This window comes from Alligator sinensis, unplaced genomic scaffold (assembly GCF_000455745.1).
Source record: "Alligator sinensis unplaced genomic scaffold, ASM45574v1 scaffold255_1, whole genome shotgun sequence".
In the NCBI taxonomy this organism is placed as follows: Eukaryota; Metazoa; Chordata; order Crocodylia; family Alligatoridae; genus Alligator; species Alligator sinensis.
In genome coordinates this window covers 891,171-913,047 of record NW_005842270.1, presented here as the reverse complement: position 1 = coordinate 913,047, position 21,877 = coordinate 891,171, and the positions used below count along the sequence as shown (strand labels likewise).

General features: G+C 59.2%; 1 protein-coding gene across 1 annotated transcript in view; it reads left to right on the top strand.

Annotated features, from left to right (window-relative positions):
* Positions 1-21,877, top strand: part of ACSF3 (acyl-CoA synthetase family member 3) — a 77,771-nt gene that overhangs the window by 55,177 nt on the left and 717 nt on the right. Inside the window, exons 8-10 of the mRNA XM_025209173.1 lie at positions 16,326-16,460; positions 17,388-17,499; positions 18,632-18,666. Of these exons, the coding sequence (XP_025064958.1) occupies positions 16,326-16,460; positions 17,388-17,499; positions 18,632-18,666 (282 nt within the window). The remainder of the gene's footprint in view (positions 1-16,325; positions 16,461-17,387; positions 17,500-18,631; positions 18,667-21,877) is intronic.

Below are 21,877 nucleotides of genomic sequence, written 5' to 3'. Positions count from 1 at the left end.
ACTCGACCCGTCCATGGGAACGGCTGTTGCAGCCGTCCGAGGGACCTCTGGTCATCTGTGGTGGCTGGCAGAGGGCAAGGGTGTCCGAGGCCTCGATCTGGTTATTGCTCCTTCCTTCTTTTACCTTCCGGCCAGTTTTGCACGCTCAGCTTTCTCCCTTCCTCGGCGGGTCAGTGCCCGGAGCCCAAGACGCTGCAACAAAGCCCGTGCAGTTTGCTCCCTTTGCCGGTGCTGCTTTGGCGCTCGGATTTCCAGTTGAGCTGCAGGTTTGAGGAGGTGGGATAGCACAAATTGCTGTCAGCTCCTAGGAGAAGCCAGCAACTCATCCTGGCCGTACCTCCCCGGCTCTGTGCAATCGTGGGCCCATAAGGCAAGAGCTGTAAGTGGTTAGGCTTTTGCTCGGGGCTGGTAGCACGGGCTGACTAGAAGGCTTGAAAAGGAGCCAAATGCCTTTAATTTTGAAGAGGCTCCAGCTCGCCATCCACTCTCTAGTCCCGGCCAGATAACATCATAGGAAGTGAACGTTCCAGGCATTTACTTTCAACAGACCCATCCCCATGGGTTTGGCTGGAGACAATCGAGAGCGTATTTACTCGTGGCTAATGGCATTGCGCTGTAAGCAAACGTATGTGGGACTCCTGTACATTTAACGTGAACAATTTAAACCCTCCATTATCTCAATGCTTTATTTACCAACCCTCTCACAAGAGGCTGGGACCGGTCGTTGCGGCAGGGAGAAGAGGGAGGGCTCTGGTTAGTCCCCAGCTGTTCGGCGAAGGGCAGGTGCAAAGCAAAGGTTCTTGCTGGGTGTTGCTCTCCGTGCCCTTGTTATTTTTAGCCATTGGCACGTGATTGCCGAGCTCTTTGCAGTGGCACCGGTTGCGTGGCAGGTGCCAGCCACCACACCTGGCTTCTGTGTTCGTCTCTGAGTTTCCTTTTTGATCTCTTCTGCAGGGATTTCCAGGAGTATTTCAAGGAGAACGTGGAACGGGGGGCGCGAGGGGAGTGCTTCCTATTTTTACCTACCCATTTTCTTTCCTGCAGTGATGCTGGCTCTGACAAGGGGCCCAACGGAGGCTCAGTGCTGGGTTTGAGAAGTACCTGGCTGTGACGCTCCATGAGGGTGATGCGGCCCCTTTCCTAGCAGAGCATCAGTCTAGACGCCAGAGATATTCTGCAGCTCCACTTCAGGTCAGGACTCCCCAGGGGATCTCAAGAAGGATCGTAGGCGTGTTAGGTGGGCCTAACCCGCTGTTTAATGCCCACAGCACATCAGGCTTGCAGCAAAACCCAGTCCCTGCCCCAAAGAGCTCCCAGCTCTGAGAAGAGAGGAGAGAAGCCTACAGGCTCCTACGTTTGCTGCTAGGAGAATCATTGCATGCCTGCAAGCATCAGGGCAGGCCTGTTTGTCACAAACACCAGTGACAAGGATTGAAAACCAAGCCAGGGAGAGGCATGGAAGCAACAAGGTGTCCCCAGTGGATGGGGCAGCACGTGGGTTTTGCAGGTTCCTGTAGGCCCAGCGCATTTCTCATGGTTGCCTCTCTGTGGCATGCAGCATCCCAGGGAGGGAACGGGCATCGTGGTGGCAGATGGGGCAGGGAGCAGAGCAGTAGATCAGGCATGGAGCGCGTGGAAGGAAGCCAAAAGCAGAGCAGAAGTTCAGCGAGGGAGCATGGGGCAGGGAGCTGATAGCAGAGCAGCAGAGCAGGTGGGAGAAAGGGACCACAGTGACACTTGGGGAGGGTGCAGGGGTAATTTGTGGCACACGTGGCTTAAACGTTGCCCTAGCTGAGCTAGTCCTCCCCGCACCGCTGCCAGATTCCCTGTTCCCAGGCGGACAAGGCTCCTCTTGAACCCCCCGTCAAGGAGGCTCCACTGCTTCCCCAGGCCGCTTGCTCCATCGTGCGTCTGCGCTGCGGGTTGAACACCCATGTGGAGCTCAATCGGCTTTTTCTCTGCTTTGCTGTGAGCCATGAAGGCGATGGGATCCCTGACTGATGAGACAGCACAGAGCGCAGCTCTCCTTAGGGCCTTGCTGCTGACCATGGGAGACTTCCCCCGCTTCGCTCCCCGGAAGCAGCCAGAGCACGTGCAGCTCGGTGCTCATCACACGCCCTCTGTGCCGCATGCCCACCGGGGCCCTGGAGGAGCCTCTTCCATCTTGGGCTCCTTGGGTGCAGCCCCGTTGCCCATGCCAGCGAGTCGCAGGTTAGCAGCCCCTCGTGTTGGCACGTGCCGCGGAGCGGTGGTGCGCTCAGGTGTAAATGCTGCGGAGCAGTGCCCGTGCTCTGCCTTCTTTCATCCTTTCTTTGCCCTTTCTCCCAGCGTGGCTCCGGCAGCCGGCGGGGCTGTGCGTGGAATACAAACGCGCTGCGAGTTCGGAGCATGATGAGAACGCCACTCCGGGCTGCATCCCTCCCTCCCTCCTTCCCTCAATGCTGGATGCTCGAGAGGGCTCTGGGAGAAGTTTTGAGCACCTAATCAGACCCAGCAGCTTTCAGCAAGGCAGGAGGGGAGGAAAGCCATGAGGGAGCAGGACCCAGCGCACGGGAACATGTGCATCCTTCCATGGCTTCGAATCAGGCATTAGGGTGCTTGGAGGCTGCACGCCCCACCCGGGGAGCACGCGGCGGCTGCCGTTAGTGGTAACGGCAGCGAGGCACATGCAGCGAGGCGGGAGCGGCCCTCGGCTGCAAATCTACGTGGCAGTTTTACTACGTAAATAAATGGGGCTCGCACCTACACCTGCTGCTGCGGCTGTTCCCGGGAACGGTCCTGGCAAGACGTGTAAAGAAATAGCTCTTCCCTTCTCCTCAGTTTATTTCCTGTCATCACCAGAATGCCTCTGGAGTCCAGGCAACTATGAACCCGCCACCGTGCACAGCGCTCGCTCTGCCCCGCCGGCCGGGACCTCCAAGGCATGACCGCAGCGAGGACCGTGGGAGATGCTTTGGGGGGCCTCAGTGACCTGCCTTGTCTGTAGTGTGCTGGTTGCCTACCTGCCTGCGCCTGCTGCAGGGGTTTGCCTGCAAGTACAGCTCTGCTGTCCAGGCTGTGACTTTTCCCAGGGTCAAGACGATGAAAGCCCTGGGAATTAGCAATACGGAGGTGCGTTCACTAGCAGTTCACACCTTCCTCATCTGTGAGCTGCTCTTTGAGCCCAGGTCTCCAGACGGTGGAAAGCTGCTAAACAGAGCTGTGCGCTGTTGTGACCCCCACATCTCAAAAAGGGTGAAGTGTAATTGGGAAAGGTCCAGAGAAAGGCAAGCAAAATGATCAAGGCCCTGGAGCAGGTGTATACCAGGGAAAGGTAAAAGCACAAGGACTCTTCATTTTGGAAAGGAGAAGAGGGAGGAGGTTTATGAAATCATGAAGGCAGTGGCCCAAGCGAACAGGGAGCTGTTGTTCCCCAAGTCCCAGAATACCAGACCTAGAGGGCACCTGCTCAGATTGGTAGGGGACAGGTTTAAAATGAACAAGAGAGAGTACTTTTTCACCCGATGTGCAGTTAACTGGAGGAATTCGTTGCCAGGGGAGGGGTAGAGGCAGACAGCAGAGCCAGGTTCAGCCAACACCTGGATACATTTCTGGATGATGGATCTAATGAACAGAATGGTTGGAGAGGTTTCCTTTGGCATCTCTAAGCCAATAAAGGGGGGATGCCGCATGTGAGGAGTCAGATCCTGATCCAGGTGGGGTCAACAGCAAATCTGTCCCCTGGGAGCTGGGCCAGGCCTCAAGCACGGCACTGCCGAGCAGAACCAGCCTGTCGTCCGTTCCCCGAGGGCTCAGACTTGGGGCCTCGTCCGCTGCAATGGAGGATTCACTGCTGCCCTTCGTGACAAGGTCCGAGAGGGGCTCGGGTGGTGCACAGAGCCGCGCGCAAGCTCGCTGCATTGGGTCTTGCACTGGATCCTCCGCTCCTCCCATCTCCGGTGCAAAAGGTGAGCGAGCTCCCCCGTTCTCAGGCAGCGATGGGGTCACAGAGAGAGTGGCCGGCGCCTCTGAGAAACTCTGCCCATCTCCTAACCCGTGGAAAGGCATCTCTTATCTGCAGCTGCCATGCCGCTGGCTCCCCTCCCCTCCGCGGTCTTTGGCAGTCAGATGGATGGTGTGTAGGGACAGCCGCTGCCCCTGAGACCGCGAAAGCCCTCGCCTGCCTGTTGTCAGCGCTGCCGGGCTGTAAATTTCCCGACGGCCCCTCGGGCTTCGGGGTGCGAGAAGTGACGCCGGCACGGTCTCCCCGCGCGGCGGGTCCCAGGCAGAGGTGCTGGGCCAGCACTGAGTCGCTGCACACTCTCCCGCGCTGCCCGCCAGGATCTGAACCAGCAGAGGAGGAGGGAAAGGCGACCGTTCCCAGGGACCATTTATACACCGTTCGCAGGCCTGGGTTTGGTAGAGAAGTTACTGCGTCTCCTTGTCAAGGCCCATCCCTCCCCTTGGCGGCCTTTGATGGTTTCTTTAATGGTTGCATGATGGAGGTCTGTTTAAATAGGCGGGTGTGTGTAAATGCCCCGTGCTGCTCATCTCACCCTAACGAGGGGTTGTTGCATTCATGGGCCTGGATCTCTTCCCAAGCTACACGCCTGGTGTACAAGCGCTCAGCTCTGCCCCCCGGTCCATGGAGTTGGAGCCACTTCAGGGTCATTGTGCAGGCAAGCATTGCACCCGCCAGAGAAATAGCCGGAGGAGCTGCGATGAGCTGCCCTGGAGGCCCGAGCAAGGAAGATGGGGCTTGGAGCAGCTCCCCGAGCTCGCTGGGTTGCGTGGAGTACCAGCACGGGGCACGCAGCACCGGCTGCCTTCGCGACTCTCGTCCCCAGACAGGCGTTGTGTTAAGCCGCGTTCCAGCAATTGCCTGTTTTGCAGCCCCGGTGCCAGCCCAACGCTTACTGATGCCGAGAGGAGCCAAGGTTGCATCAGGCTTTGGTCAGGAGCGAATTATGCTTCCACGGAGGCCATCTCCGCCGCTCTGTCTGTCTGCCGGACCCGGGATGTGGGGATGTTTGCTGTCCAAGCCTGCTTCTGAGGACATCCTCAGTGGAGATGTGCTCTGGCCCCCCGAGGGTTTTAAACTTGGGGGACTGTCACCTGGGGCTTTACCTCTCCTGCTGCCTGTAGTGGTGATGCCATGAGCATGCATGGAGGTTGCTTCCTAGTGTTCTCCCCAGCTTTGAGATTGCAGCAAGAGCCCAGAACAAGCATGCATTTGGTTTGCTTCATATGCCAGAGGAAGCGCAGACGGGGAAGCTGATGGCATGGGGTACAGGCGAAAGGCAGGGGATTGAGAGCCACGGCTCCCGGGCTCTCTTCCTGAGTCTGCTGCAGGCTCGGGGTGAGATCTAAGGCAAGCCGCACATCCGCCCTATATCTTTCTTCCCCACCTGACCCATGGGACCGTAGCGACCTGGGGCATTTCAGAGGCTCCCTGGGTGTGCAGCACTTCGAAAGTTTCGGGTGAAAGAAATTCAGAGGAGGCAGCAAAGTGAAGCTGATCCCTTCTGCACCCAGCCCAGAGTCTTTGGAAGCACAGGCGTACGGCAGGCGGGACCAGCCCCTGGCACTGGTGTGGAAACCTAGCACTCCAAAGATATTAATTACTGTTAATTAGCAACAATTTGTGCCGATAACCTCCGGAGCAGCCTCTGCCTCCCCAAGATGGCTGACAGAAGCGATGAACGCTCTTCATTTCCAAGCCATAAATCACGCTAGAGTTGCCTCTGTTATTTAGCCTATCATTTAGCATTTCATTAAATAGATATGGGCGCGTACATCATCACTGGCACGGCGGTGTCATCCCCCTGCTTTAATCGAGTCCATCAGCGCAGCGCCCTGTAGAAACCCTCCGTACACCCTGTGCACCAAGCTAGCATCTCTCAGTGATCGGCCCAGGTCTGCGCATTAGTTGGTCTGCTGTGACGGTCCCTCTTGTATGACCAGGGCTCAGCCCCCGAGCTGCTGCAGGGAGCTTTGGTCTCGCTCAGAGACCAAAGCTGGGCTCCGGGCCGGCAAACAGCAGCCGTGCTCAAAGGAGCGAGCGTCGTTCTGGTTCTGTGCAACCCCTGTCTAGTCGCTTCGTCTCTGCAACTCATCCTCCTCCTCTTTAAATTGGGGAGAAGGGTGCTTTATCTCACGGGAGCATTGTGAGAGGTCTGCTATCAGATGCTGGGGGCCCATGGGAACTCCTGGTAGGATATGAAGCCGAAGTGAAACTGGTTTCAGCTGGGCAAAGCTGCAGTGGGATCAATGGGAGCTCAGACTACATGGTAGGACGTGGGGGGAGCTGGAGAACCAGCTCTGGCCCCACCTGATTGGGGTGCCAGCACCTCTTGACTTCTGTGAGCTTCAACGAGGAATACGTGGTGGCCACGGTCCAGCTCCGCTTTTCGGAAGTGCTGCTGCCAGGGATGAAGGGGGAGAACCAGGCACGGAGGAGGTGATGGAAACTTGCCCCCTCCCAGCCCTTGTGCCCAATGCGCTGGCACCCCGTGGGCAAGGGCAGGGCTATGGGAAGGAAGGAGCTCGGCTGCGGCCCCGGTGGCACCTGCTCGGTGAATGGCTCCGTGGCATCAGCCCAGTTAGGCACTATTCCCCAGTGCCAGCAAACACAGGGAGCAGCTAGAAAGAAAGGAGCCAAGCCAGAAACTAGCCCCCGGTGCAGCACCTCCGTCCTGCAGCTGCAGAGCCTGGAAGCGAGCTCCTGGCTTCGTGCAGAGGCTGCGAGCTCTGGGAGCAAGGCTCATAGGCTGGGCTGAGTTGGAAGCAGTCGTGCTGGTGTCTGCAGTCCCGCCGGACGTCCCCGGCTTTCCCCAGCAGCCAGCGGGTGAAACTGGGGGCGCGTCAACGGCCAACAGGTTCCCGACACCGTGGCGGTCCGACGTGCGGAGATTTATGGGCGCTGACACCTGCCCTTGTGCTTTAGAGAGGTCACCTCTGCCTGCCATTGATTTTAATTTAGGCAGGAGGATTTATGTGCTCTTTAAACAGAAGTGTGTGCAGGGGGAGCGAAGCTATTAACCGTGCTGTGCTGGAATGAGCCGGGGCACGCGAATCCTGGTGAAGACACCCGTGCAGCGGTGAGCCCGGGGCAAACCCGGGGCTTTCGCGACCCCCAGAGATCTACTGCCCTGGAGCATGAGGGTGAAGAGAGAGGCCTGCTGTCTAATGCGGCTCTGCTCCGGGCCACTTGCTTTATGTTCGCAGTGAATTGGCTACTGAAAGCATGGCTGCCCTTGCTGGCACAACGCAGCATCTTCCAGGCAGCCCTGCCCTGTGCTCCCCACTGCTCTCCCAGGCTTTGACTGCCATCCCCCTTGCTGGCACCCCTCCCTGCTGACCTACAGCATCACCGGCCCCAACTCTTGCATGTTGCTGTCAGTACATCTCCTTCTCCTGGTAACTCCCGTTCTCCCGGTCCTGGCTTTATCGGAGCAGAAACTGAACTTATTCTGAGCTGCGCTGTTTTATCCATCTCTGGTAACCAGCCAAGGGAAGCCGGTACCAAGCAGGGCAGTGAGCAGAAAGCAAAACAGCAGATGGGGTATGGAGCAGAAAGCAGAGCAGCAGATCAGGCAGGGGAAGCGGGTCAAAGTGGTGCTCAGGGAAGCTAATTTGCAACCCCCACTGATAGCACGTGATGCAGCCGCATCGTGGAGCTTCCTGCACCTCGGACGACGGACACAGGACTCGCGTGTAAGTCACGGTTAAGGACTTTCCTGTTGTGCGTGGGCCGGGGCTGGGGAGCTGGCATGGGAAACAGCCCCGCGCATGCTGTCTGCATGCAGCCAGGGCGCCATAAATAAATCCCCCTAGTCCATCCGAGCCCACTGTATCAATCTTGTTTAATAGACTGGAAAGCTTATTGCATGGCGGCAGGTCACGAGGAGTGTCGAGGTGATGGATTGTGCCTTCCCGAAGTCGAGCGCCGTTGATGTATAATGAAATATTTATGATTTATTCCAGCTAATAAACTGGAATGAAGTGTGTGATGTATGGGAGCAGATGGGGGAACTGTCGATGCCGCTTTCGCTGTGCACGGGATGGTGGGGGGAGGAGGGGGTGTGCCCAGGGCACACGTGTGCTGGCACACACATGCCCCTCTGTGCCCCTTCCTGCCATGACCTGCATGCTCGTGGGAGGACAGATGACCAGAAAGCCCTTAACTCTTTACCTCTTGCGGTCCATCACCCCACTTGCCCCACAGAGCAGCAAACCTGCAGCAGTAGCAAGGTCTGCAGAGCTGGGTTTTCCTCCCCTGGTGCTTCTGCAGCAGCTCGTTCTGCGAGTGTCCCATGCATAGGATCTCTGTTCCCCTTGCAAAGGAAAGCCCCTTCCACTTCTGCTGTGGAGGGCTGACTTCTTGCTGGTAGTGTACGGTGCATGGGCTGGCATGCTGCATGCCCCGCTTTCCCTGGGCTGTCTGGGCAGCCTTCTTTGCACTTGGGAAACAGGGGCAAAAGGAGGACTAGTGCAGAAAGGGAGAATTTGGGAGTTTCTGGCCTCCCCATCTTGCGACTCAAGAGCAGCAGAGCCATCCAGGCAGGGGCAAAGCAGGGCATTTAAGCAGGAGAAGCAAGCGCCATGGGGGTTTCCACTACGGCCATGCACCGAGCGGGTCGCTTGAGTGGGGATCCAGCCGTGGCTGCACACAGGTGCCTGGCCCCCTTCTAGTGCTTGCACACACGAGTGCATGCACCCAATATGTGCACACAAGCGTTTGCAATCGTCTGGCCCCAAGGCCCAGATTCTTTGGTGCACCTTGTCCTTCCAGGCTGGTCTGGTGCCAGGGTCAGAGCCCAGGGGTGCCCAGCTGTTGGTCACACACTCAAACCAGTGCTAAGCAGTGCCTGGGGTGGCCAGGGCGTAGGCTGCACCCATGAGACAGCCACGCCTGGGCATGCCCACCGAAGAGCCTGCAACCACACGCTGGAGCAGGATGCACAGGAGTTAACAGGATAAAGCCACCACTGCCAGGGCTCCCTGCCCAGCCTCCTGTCCATGCCCTTGTGCCGGGGAAGAGGGGGAGGGAGAGATGGCTCTGCCATGCACGGGAGCTGTCCTGCCAGCTGTTCCTTTCTCTGCCTAATTAGCTCCCCTCTGCAAAGCACTTTGAGGTCCTCAGATGAAAGGTGCCGGAGAAGGACGGCACATTATTACTTCTGACGGCCTCCCACGCGTGGTCCCGGCGGCTTTGGACCCGGGACGCCGGCCGGCCCTCCAATGCGCTCCTTTGAAGAGCGCTGCGCTCTCCCGGCCTGCTGTTTGCAAAGGCAGTCGGCAGGGAAGACCTCTCCTCCTGTCTGTGCCAGGGTAAGGGTTGGCGTGGGAGCTTTATTTTGCCTCCACGCAGCTGGCACGCGCGGCAGCCGTCTCTCACTGCCCCTTCAAATCAAACATTTCAGCGGAGGGAGGCCATACCTGCATCCAGCCATATGGGGCGGAGATGTCCATCGGTGCAGCCACTGGGATGGAGACAGGGACAGGGCGAGTGGGAGGATCTGCCTTTCCAGCTGAGCTATTCTTGCGGCTGTACTTTAGGTGAAGGCAGGCCGTTTGCACCAGCACTACCGGGGAGACCCAAACATAGGTCAGATGAATGGCAAAGGTGAAGCTTCTGCTGTAGCGTAGGCCGCGGCAGATGCGAGGGCCGCTTGAAAACCACGGGGCCGGCAGGTCAAAGGAATTGCAACCCAGGCACGGCTAACCCAAGTATGAGGCCAACTCCCCTGGGTTTCCGAGCCCTGGGTGGGCAGCGGGGTGCATCTGCGTTGCAGTGCGCTGGAGCAGCAAGCCCTACGGTAGGTGGGCTGTCGAGAGGTCAGCGTGTTGGATGACCACATACAGGGCTGTATATTCTGCGGTCGCTGTTCCCTTCTGTGACGCGCCGGGGACAGGGCCCTGCAAGGACCGCGGCAAAGGGAGAAATACGCCTTAGAAGCAAAGAGTCTAACAAACCGTCCCCGTCACCTCCGCGGTCCGTCCACGAGACTCCGCTTTGTTCTTTGGAGACTTTGCGTGCAAACTGCTACGCAGGTGCTGTAAAAACCCTGCCCGATCCCCCTCTGCAGGGAACAGGAGGGGGGAGAAGGAAGCACCTCGGTTTGAGAGTCACCTCGGCACGAAGCCGGAGCCCGCGCAGGTCCTGCGGCTCACGGCAGGAGCGAGCTCACAGAACAGCACGAAGACCCACTGAGAGGACCCTCGAGCGCTTGGGGAGGCGGGGAAGGGGATTAAAATAGCTGCCTCCTGGCTGACAAGCAGCATATGTTTGTATCCGTCAAAGGGGTCGGGCCTTGGAGACGACCCCGCGCCGTGTGAGGCACCGTCCTCCATCTAATTAGGTCTGGCAATGCTGTCAGGAGCGCGCGGAGGCCGAGCCCTTGGATCCGGAGCTGCCTGCAGGTCGCAGCACCGCTTGCTCTCAGGACGCTGCTAGTGCAACAAGGAGACCTAGTGTGAAGCTGGGCTCGCGGTCCTCTTGGCTGAGTCCTGACCCTTTAGCTCACCGGGCTCAGTTCAGCACCGTCTTTTTCCCTAAAAATCGTGCCTGCTGCCTGACCGGCAGAGAACGAGATCCCCACAGCCCACGCTGTCTCTCGCCATGCCCCAGGCACGGAGAGTACAAAGGCGGGGAGGTTTTGCCCGCAGGTGCTTTTGTGTTGCTGCTGTGCAAAGTGAACAGCATGCTGCCTGGTTTTCAGGGGCTGGGCTGGGCCGGGAGATGGCAAGGGGCACTTTGACTGGGATGTGTGCGATGATTATGTAGTCGTCTGGTTTGTTTGTATGTTATATATTGAAAGCGGGGGTGTTTGGGGGTGTTTTTGGTTCTGGTGGGATAAAGGTTAGTGGCTGGATTGCAGAGGGGCTGGGTGCAGCCTGGATGGCGCTGGAAGGCCCTTTCCGGAGATCCCTGCCTCTTTCTAGACGCTGCAGGAGGAGAGAAGCAGGGGAGCCAGAGAGCGCACGTGTCCACCTGCGTGGCTTGCTGGTGTGAAGGTGGAGGCGGAGGGAGCCGGCCACGTGGGCATGGCACTGGGAAGGGCTGGAGCGGTGGGGCAGAGGCTGCGGAGAAGATGAGATCTCCGGGGCCGAGGAGGAAGTTCGCTGCAGAGACCGTGACGATTCCTATCAGCCAGTGATTGGGAAGTAAGCACCAGGCAGAGGTGGGAGCAAAAAGTTAGGAGATAATGTTTTAAACCTTTATGTTCTGCCTTCCCCCGTTGTACTGGAGGGTTTTGCCCTACGGATGAAAGTTGGGTGGGAGAGGATTATCCTTGAATTTAGCTGTCCTGTGATCGGGGGTCTCACGTGGCTGGGAGTTTGCACCTCACGCACTTAGGGTCCCGTCACAACATGTCACCCTAACAGAGACACACTCGGAGTTGCCCCCATGGCCTGTCCTCTGATCCGCTGGAGATGCCCGGTTCGCGCGGTGGGCGTTCGGTTCGCTAGATCGCTTGCTCCCAGCAAACAGAGGCTGTGTCGAAGCCGTGCTGGTGTCTGCTTCCTAGAGCAGCAAATGCAGAAGCAAATGTATAGCAGTAAGACAGAGGTGGGGAAAGGAGCTGCCAGAAGCCAAGTTGGAGTTCACGGCCCTGTGCAGTGATCCGGTGCCCTTCGCTGCGTGTACGCCGGCGTCCTGCTCTCAGCACCGCTGGTGCGAGTTCCCACCAGGGGCATTAAGCAGGATTGGCCTCAACCAGATCATCCCAGCCAGGGCTTTGTTGAGCCGGGTCTTAAAAACCTCCAAGGATGGAGCTTCTGCCACCTCTCTGGGTAACCCGTTCCAGTGTTTTACTACCTTCCTAGTGAGAAAGGTTTTATCTGATATCCAACCTAGACCTCCCTTGTGTAATAGAAGCAGCGCGGGGTGCTTTACTGGACTGATGTGGCTGTGAGGCAGGTTGCATCTACAGGAATACAGGGCTGGGCTCCCTGCGGGCTGCAGAGCCACACGCCAGACTGTCTGTCTCTCCGATAACGCACCTCACTAGACAGGGCATGCAGAGGAAAGCAGGATCGGGACCGGGAGTGATGCGTGCATAGCCAAGACCGAGGCTGGGTCTCCACGTGAGCCGTGCATGTGGCTTCGTGCACCCGGTGAGGCCAGGGCTATTATTTATTTGCATTGCAGCAGCACCCCAGCTGAGATGGGGCCTTGGGGTGCTGGGCACCGTGTGTAGGAGGCAGACCCTGCCCTGAGGAGCTGCAGCCAGGGGGAAGGATGGGTGAGAGGCTCTTCTCCCTGCCGTATACATGCGGACGGGGGCACCCGGGGAGTCTGCGGCAGGGTCTGTCGAGATCCACGTCCCCGCCGTAGAGGGGTGGGCTCGTTGCTCCCTTGCTCTCCGTGCTCATGAGAAGCATGACCCCTTGGACAGCAGCGCTCATGGCGGGTACCACAGGGGAGCTGCCGGCTTGAACCCTGCGGTCTCCCTTCCTCTAGCATCTGCATTTCCCCCCTAGCCTGGCAGAGAGGACGCATCCCATCCTCCTGTGACCCGAGGTGGAAGCAGTGGGCCGCAGCACCGTGCTATGGGGGGTCCGGCTGGACCCGCAGCTTGGGTTTCACGGTCTGCTGGAGTTGAAGCGATGGACTTATCGGGGAAGGGAGGATGCCGTGTCTCGACACGGTGGCAAGGCGCAGAAAATCCGAGTTGGAAGGGACCTCGGGAGGCCAGACGCCAATTCAGCAGGGGCAGCGCGTGGGAGGAGGGTCGTTAAGTAGCACCCCCCCAGCCTAGACATCCTGGAAGCTGCCTGTGCCATGTGCTGCAACGCCTGGCTTTCCAGCAACCTCCATTTGTCAGGCTGGTAGCAGATGGCACGGGGCAGAGGGTAATGCGCCTGGCCTCCGCGGGCCAGGCAGAGCGACGTGCACAGCAGGCTTGGTCCTGTCTGCAAGGGAAGTGACAGGAGGGCTCAGGGTCGGGAGAGGAAGAGCCGCACGGAGCTGGCGAGGTGCTGCGGGCTGGGGGTGAAGGATGTCTGTGTTGCGGGCGTGGGGCTGGTGCCCGCGGGGCAGGAGAGATGCAGGGCAGGGAGATTGCAGCTGAATGCACCCCCCACCACCCCTAAACACATGCATATTTCTAAGATGACTCTTCCTCCTTCCTGTCACTGCTCAAGGAAGAGCTGGGAAGGCAGCAGAGGCAGCTGCCTGAGAAGAGAAGCGTCTTTGGAGGAAGCAGATGCTTGCGGAGACCTCTGAACGCAGGTCGGGCAATAGCGGCCGGGGCCGGACAAGGCTGAACTCCTGCAAGCAGCTGCAGGATCAGGGAGAGCACAAGTACTTGCCCGGTCGACGGGAGCATCAGACCAAAGCCTCCATGGACCTGCCTTGCCAGGGTTTTGTGCACAGGGGGTGATGCCAAGGCGAGTCTGCCCCAGGATAGATCCCCTGCCAGGCACCGCAGCTCTGGGGCACCAACCTTTTAGAGCAAGGCGGCAGGCTAGGGCTTGCATTGGTCTTGGCCTGACGCTGAGGAAGGTGAGATGCCACGAGCAGATGCTACACAGACTCCGAAGGACCCCCCAAATGCAGCACACAAAAAAGCTGCATTGCAAAAGGCACCATCTCCCTGCTCTCCGGGCTCCTTGCTCCACTTCAGGGTACCAGCAGCAGCTTGCTTTCGTTTAGCACCCAGAGCTCTGCACCGTGATGCCAGGAGTGGAGAGGGTCAAGTTCAAGCAAAGGAAGAGCTGTGTGTTCAGTTTTTTCCCACTTTGGAAAGACATAGGAAGGGGAAGGAGAAGTCCGGAGCCTGGGGATGCAGGACACTAGCACTGCTGTGTGAGGAGCAGATGCACGCACGCACAGTGATAAGGAGCAGAGAAGCGCTGCGCTGTAACCCCAGGATGAATACCGTCCGTCCACGCTGAATCCCGGTGTCATTCACATCAGCGTATGTACCCATCAGTAATGACATCCCTGTTAATGTGTTGTGTGTCAAGGCCCTTCATCTGCTACGGGACATTTCAACCAGGGCTCAGACAAGTCTCCAGCCCAATCCATTTGGTGCATGCAACCCCTCCTCACTGGACAAGTGTCTGCATCATAAACCCAGCTGGTGGGGCGTAAACCGTGTCGGCCCCTGCTTGCTGAATAGAGGTCCAGATTCCCTCTCCTTCCTGCCTGTGTTTTAGGACCGAGCAGCCGCCAGTTGCTGGCTGAAAGCGCCCGGTTCTCCAACCCCAACCCTGGCTTCTCGAGCCACGTTTTAATTAATGCTCGGCTCTGCGTTTCCGTGTCAGCATCGCACGCTGCGCTGATACCCAGATAGCAGAAGGTCATTTATCATCTCGGTCGTGAATTCCTTTCAGCTGCTAAATATCAGGAGAGTCCCAGCTTCGAAAACTCCCACGCTGAAATATTCCAGGCAGTCCTTGCAATACACGGGCGTGCTTTGCTGCTTGTCTGAGACAAGCCAAAGCCAAGGCAAGCGGATCAGGGAATAATTCAATCCCCTGGCCGGCTCGAGAGGTGAGTCCCTCTGCCTTGTGGCAGGAAGAAACCCGACTCAGGGGAAGGGCACCTGCTGCTGGAAGGGATTTAAGTCCTGCTTCTGGCTGCTCTCTGCAGAGGAGAAGGGGAAGGCATGTGATGCTCAAATGCACCTGGGTAGCAGAGCAAGGACCTGTTGGCTGTCCTCAAGGAAGGCCATAGTGCAAGACTTTGCACACTGAAATGCACCTGTGCAAGTGAGGGAGTGAATCGAAGTGCTCCCATGAGAGTAAGCGCCCAGCATACTGTCCTTCATGGCTGTACTGGACCGTGCCCTGCCTTGGGCCATGGGACAAGAGAGCCAGCTCTGGACAGGTGGAGGACGCGGAGATGCCCTCTGCATGCAGCTGGCACTACCAAGCCCCGCGGCTGCGTATCGCACCTGGCCGAGCGCATCCTGGAAGCCCTTTGGGAGCCGTCCTGCGGGCTAGGCCTGCCTGCTTCCCACCGCCCTGCACCGAACCGAGGATGTTCAGTACAAAACCCAAAGGCTGCAGCGTGCTGCAGAAGAGACCAAGGGCCCTGCCAGGGCCCGAAGCCCCCGCGGCAGCAGGGAATGCATCAGGCAGCACATGCCCAGGCCTCCCGGTATCCTGCTATAGAGGATAGCGGAGGACAAAATCCTTCACCAGCTCCTTGCAGAACCAGACTGGACCAACCCCCAGGCAGAGGCTGGGCCTGATACCACGATGCCTCCGGCTCTCTGCTTGCAGGACCGCGGCACTAATTCACGCATCTCGTGCCATCGCTGAACGCTCCCGCTCGATGCTGCCCGGTACCTGTCTCATCGCGGCGTTAGAGCAACACCGCAACAAGGCCCCGTCAGCGAGACCTCGGCAGGGACTGGAGCTCACAACGGGGCTGTGTATCACCGAGACAGGAAGGCAGATCGACATGCAGGTTAAAGCTAAGAGCCCCACCGGCGCTCCTCGCCAGCGTCTGAAATTGGAATCAGAAGTCCTGAGACCCCCCCTCGCCCCGAGGTTGGCGAAGGCTCTATTAGCAGGATGTGACTAATCATCTTAAGTAGCTATCAAAGTGCAACAGCTTGTTAAGCATTTAGCCAGGTTGTGCCGACGCGACCTCTGCCTCAATCTTCCCGGCCGCCAGCGCCAGCGGCTAATTACTGGCTCGCACCTGCCACGCTCGCTTTCTGCCTTCCTCCCTGTCACCAGACCCCGCGGAAAAGACGGGTCTAATTGTGCAAAGCCCGCTCCCTTCTCTTCCTCCTCACAAAGCCGGGTTGCAAGGTGTGAAGCGTGTAGCCGAAGTCTCCCAGGCCTGTTCCAGTGGATGTGGCGAGCGGGAAGCATTTGAAGGCGGCGTCACTGCCGGCAGGGCACGTTCACACGCGCGTGCCCCTGTTAGCTAGTGTGGATGCTGCTGGGAGAAGAGTCAGGGTTGACTCACAGAGGCAGGGGGCTTGTTAACCCAACCGGGCCTGGGGGAGGCAGGAGGAATCAAGGTCGTGGGCTGTGCTGCCGTGATGCAGCAGTGCTGGGAACAGCCCAGCGGTGGAGAAGGGCTGGGTGGACCCTCGTCCTTTGCCCCAGCTAATTGCCAATAAATGCAAGAAAGGGCCTGCTGCATGCATGCATCCTGCTTGAGGTCCCGCAGCAGCAGGGAGAGGGCTGGCTCGCATTTCTGTGACCTTCACGTTCAAGGGGGTTTGCTCTTCGGGAGGCAGGAGGTGCAGCAGGGCTAGCCAGCCCGCTCTAGGTCTGTGGGTCTCCCTGCAGAAGGGCGCATGCGGTGGAGACGGTGCCGGGGGAGGAAGAGCCAGGGGACCTGCCTCTCATGGGTGCCTGCTTTGTTCCAGGGGATACGGCAGCCTACAAGGACGGCACCTACTGGATCAGGGGCCGGACCTCGGTGGACATCATCAAAAGCGGCGGCTACAAAATTAGCGCCCTGGACGTCGAACGTCACCTGCTAGCCCACCCTGGCATTGCAGGTAACGTGTGGCCCCTGGTTCTGTGTCCTCCACTTGTCTGGGGGAGGAGGGGGTCTTAGGACCGTAATGCTCACATTGAGCCAGGGCCAGGGTGGGTGGGCACTGGCAGCCTTTCCCCAGCACCTCTGTCCTGTGCAACAGTGCTCCCTCGGGTCCGTGCAGACCGGCACGCTGTAAGGGTGCCATACGGGGCCAGAGCTGTATTGCAACCTGGGTTCAAGACCACCAAGGGAAGGATCTGCCTTTGTAGCCAGGCCCCCCTTTAGCAGTGACCTTTCCGCTCCCCGTTGCAGCCCCGGTGCCAGCTGCGCATCACTTTGGCTTTGTCTCCATGCCACGCAGTCGTGAGGACCGGAGGCACACGATGCGGGCACCGCCAGGGAGCCAGGCCAGGGTGACGGTGCCAGCCCCGGGGCAGACACGCTGCTGCTGGAAGTGTCTTGCCTGGGGCCATTTCACAGTGCTGCCGTCGCTGGGCTCGGGTGAGCCAGCAGCACACAGGCTCTGAGGCTGGAGCTTGCAAGAGGGGGTAGATGAGCTTTTCGGACTGTGCTCCTCTCGCTAAAGCACTCTTGACACGGCTCTCCCCCTTTCCTCACAGGACAGAGGCAGAGCCCCTGGCAGGGCAGCGTTGGGACCTGCTGTAGCTCCCGTCCAGGCCCTTCACTTCCCCCAAGCGAGGGAGCTCCCTGCAATTTCCCCCGGGGACCTTTTCCACCCTCTGCTAAACCCTGCCCATAGGAGAGCCCTGATATTGTCCTTCGGTCAATCCCACCCCCCTTGCTCCTAGCGATGCCCTTCACAGCCCTCCCAAAAGACGTCCCCTCCCCAGCGCGGGGTACTTGTGTCTGTCTCAGGCTCGCAAGGTTCACTCGTTTCCTTTTTCCACCGGAAAATGGCCCTGAATCTTCTGCGCTCTTTCTCCAGACGTAGCTGTGATCGGCGCCCCCGACGCAACATGGGGCCAGCGGGTCAGCGCCGTGGTGGAGCTGCACGACGGGGAGGAACTGTCTCTCGAGGGTCTGAAGAATTGGGCACGGTAAGATGCCAGCTGCGGGGCCTGTAGGTGGGATGGGTCCCTCTGCGTCTTATCCCAGGACCTTTCTGAATGCATACCCTGCTCGTTTATAAAGCCTTCGTCCGAGCGTCGGACTCTGCCAGGCTGCACCCACGTGGGCTAATGGGTTCCTCGCTGACTCTGTGATGCTGAAGTGTTTCATCGGTCAGCTGTTCCCAGGAACGAGACTGGAAAGAAAATACGTGCATTTCCCATGCTACAGAGATGTCTGGTGGCTTTTCCTTTGAGCAGCTCCAGCACCTCTGTGCTTTGAAACGGGGACTTTAGACTTGGCAGGGCTTGCTGTTTTATCAGCAATGAGCCTTTGGCTCTGCCTGGCGAAGTCTGCTCCGTGCTGGCCAAGCACTGAGCCTTTGCACTATCCCAGTCCAGCCGTGCTCGTTGAGACTACCCTTTAGTTTAGCGGCCAGCATCTCCAGGATTCACGGAGCGTGCTCAAGCCTCTTTCTGCTCCTTGCACTGGCCCCTTTGCGTGTCCGAGTTGTGCACACGCTGCCTCTGGACGGCGCCTGAGTGTGCTGCAGCCGTCTGAGGCCAGAGTTTTCCTGCAATTGTGTCTGAGCAGAGGCAAGGAGAATTCAGAGCAGTGGAGACTGGGAGCTGGTGACAAGCCAGAGAGGGAAGGAGACAGACCAGGGATGGGGCTGGAGGGGGTGGGATGGGATGAGGTGTGCCCTGCCATGGCAGAGCTCCTGCATCTCCCCCTTCCTCTGCTGTGCAAACACCCAGCGAAGTATTCCAGTCCGTGGGAGGACTGCCTGCTCCTGCCCCCAATTACCACATTAGCTCACACGACAGGCGTTTGCACAGTGGAGCTGCAGCAGTGATTCAGCCCGGGTGCTGCAGTCCCCCCGGGTGCCTTGAGATGCGTCCAAGGGTGCCACGCAATGCTAGCACTGCTAGGTGTGTGAGCTGGATTCACAGGATCAACCCAGAGACTTCAGGTGGGAATCCAGTGTGTTAAAAACACTGCCCCGTAGCAGTGTCTGAGTTCCTCGCAGCAGAGACTTGCTCTGTTGTTTTACTGTACACAAAAATACCCAAGTGAAAGCAAAGAGCTGGTATTTTCCAAGGGGGTCTGTAGTCTAGCAAGGGAGGCCTTGAGTCCAACAAGGTTGAAGCCAACTGGTGCAAGGAGTCTGCAGTGGCGAGGCAGGGAACCAAGCAGGAAAGCAGTGTGAACCGATGTGCTTACTCTTGTCATACAAAGGCATGAGGACTTGGCAGGCTTCAGGCTGGCATTGCCTGACTTGTGAGTTCGGACTTGGCCCTTCAATCATGCGCCATGAACAGGTCGGCTGTAGCGGGAGCACGGCTCCATCAGGGCAGGGACACGGTTTCCTCCGGAGGCGGCTCCCAGGTGCCATGGCCTTTGGAAGGGCCTGTGGGGCGACATGCTGAGAGCAGTGGCACCGGCTCCAGGCCTGGGATGCTCTGATGTGGGGTGCCCGCCCTGTCGGGAGAGTTGAGCTGTAAGCGAGGCTTGGTGTTGGCCCCAATACTGGCCCTAGAAAACAGAAAGCAGACAGCGAGACCAGCCCCGCTGTGGCCGCTGGACTGGGGAGAAGGGCCAAGCTTGGGTCCCAGAGCCTCTCCTGGGGTCCTGGCTGGCTGTGAGCACTCGTGAGGTCTTAGCAGTGGCATCGTCTCCTGCAGTCCGTCCCCACCGCCCGCCTCTTCCTTGTGGGTTACAGCCAGGAGCTACGCAGCCCTTCCCCTGCTTCGAAAAAGGTGGTCTTTGCTGGCCCGCGCTGGTGCCAGGCAGGGCTCGGCCCAGAGGGTGCCAGGGTGCTCTGCTGGGACAGCGGGACGTGTGCGGTCACACATAGTCTCTGGGGTCCGTGTGCGCCTGCCCCAAAAGGTGTGCTCGGACACGCCAACCGGCTGCTCTCTGGCACTCCTCCCTCGGCCGTCCCGGGCAGGCAGGGAGACCCGTTCTCTCTGGCACTCCTCCCTCGGCCGTCCCGGGAAGGGAGCAGAGCAGGCAGGGAGACCCGTGCAGGGCTGGGGCCTCTCTGCTCCTGCCTTTGCATTCATCCCCTTTCCCTGTCACCCGTCCTAGAGACGCACGCTCTCGCAGCCTCTGCCTTCCTGCCCCTGCCCAGCCCCCCCGCCGCCACGTTCAGCCTCCGTGGTGGAGACACGCCGTCTCCTTGCCTGCGCGCAGCACAGAGGAGCTGCACACAGCGTCCTTCAAGAGAGGAAAAACCCAGCCGGTGCCTGCCGCGTGCTTGCTCGCGGAGCCCCAGGAAGCATCCTCTGCTCTGTCTCCTGCCCTGCCACCCCTGGGCACTGCGCTCTCCCCGGGTCCCTGTCTCTCCCCTTTACTGGAGATGTCACTTGCATTTGCTTTGCCCCTTCCTCGCTCTCCCTGGCAGGAGACACATGTCCCTCTTCAGAGTGATTCATTTTGCGGCTTTCGCCTCCAATCTAGCTTCCCGGTGACAGGCGCCATCCTGAGTTAGAGCCATCCATATGGCAGGATGTGTCGATCGCGGGGCCGGGAGGGAGGAGGGGGCGGGGGGTGGAAGAGCGCCGCGCACTTGGCATGTTGCATTAGGATCAGTGCCAGGGAGCTGCCTGCTGGCGCTGGGCACGGCCCCAGGTCGGGAACACGCAGGCAGGCAGAAGAGCCCCCCCGCCAGCCTCCCGCGCTCTTCAGACGGAGAGAGACGTCCCACACTCGCTCTGCACCAAGGCACCTCCTGCAACAGGAGGAAGGAAGCGTGTGCACCAAGGGCACGCGGTAGCACGGGCACACTTAGCTCATCTGTGTCAGCAGCCTGGGATCTCACCCGTGCTGTGCCTGGCAGTGCAGAGGGCAGCTCAAAACCAGCCTGGCTGGGACGGCATATTGCTGCTGCTCCTGCTTTATCATCTGTTTTCCCTGCCAGACCTCGTTCCGGGGATGGATGAGTCTCCATGAAGAGCCGTCCGTTCTGCTCACGGGAGGCGGCTCGTCGTCTCCCCTCCCAACATGTGCACGCGTCTTTGGGGTGCTCTGCTCATCCGCTGGAGCAACCTGAGCATGCGAGGGCTGAGATGGGGAACGCAACCGTCCCAAGGGACCTGGATGCTGCCGTCCGGGTGCAGAGCTGAGCGCACGCTCCTTCCCCTCCTCAGAGCAACAACCGGCCCTCGCGGGTGCACCTGCACACTTGGGATGGGCTGGTGCGGTCTCTGCAGTATGCCACGTCTCTCATGGCCCCTTTGGCACTTCCTCTTTATTCCCTGGTCTGCCCAGAAGCCATCTCCGGCCCCTGATTTCTCCACACCCCGCCTTGGACAAGGCTCTCTCTTCCAGGCATCAAATCCCTCCTGTAGATGCCCTCCTTCTGCCAAGACCTGTTGATGCAGATCCCTCTGGAGAAGTCTCAGCCCCTCTGTGTGCGTGGGACCGCTGCCCGGGGGCCGTGTCTGAGCTGGGCTGCGAGCTTCCTAGGGTCGCGGCACGGCTTGCAAAAGGCCCTGTGCCCGGAGAGCGACCTATAAATAGTCTGCGCTGTGGTGTCATGCTGCTGCTTCTGACATCATGATCCACCATCCTGGGACGGGAGAGAGCTGCCGTCCACACCAGCTGCCATGGAGCAAGGAGACGGGGGACAAAAACCAGGGGCCGGGTCCTGAGACTTGCACTAGTACATCTGAAATTTGGGGGGGTTTAGTCCCAGGGGCTGAGTGGGGTTTCACCGGCGCCTCCATCACAGGCACGACCCAAACCTTCCAGGTTGGTAACCTTTCCTCCGTGGGCCAGGCCACGGCCCCACCTCACCGAGAGCTGGTTGTGCTGCATTGTGCTGCACTCGCATCGATGCACGCATGGACGCGGATGGACGTTCACGGCCCCTTGTACTCACAGGATTTGTGCTTTTGAACGAAGCCGTGATGGCCGTTTCTCTAGTACGTCCCGCAGGACACAGGTGAGATAGAGCTGCCGTCTTCCCAGATCGCTCTCTGCGGGGACTGCGTTGGACTGGGATGACGTGAGCCTGCGTTGCAACCGCCTTGTGCCTGGAGAGTCACGGGGCAGCGCTGCAAGCCCCGACTGCTTTCTCGCATGCTTTCATGACAAACGTCTTAACCCTTTGAACTCCCACCTGGGTCACCACCCCTTGACCAGCAGGAAGGAGCGGCTCTTGAATGACCGGTTAGATTGAGTCAACAAGTGCTTGGGTGTTTTGGAAGTGAGCGAAGCATAGCATAGCATAGAGGACTGGACTAGATGGCCTAGCAAAGTCCCTTCCAGCCCCACTTTCCTGTGATCCGACTTTCCTGTGATCCTGGGGCAACAGAGGGGACGTGCGGGCTCCTTCCGGCCTATTGACAGGGTGTGTTCCTC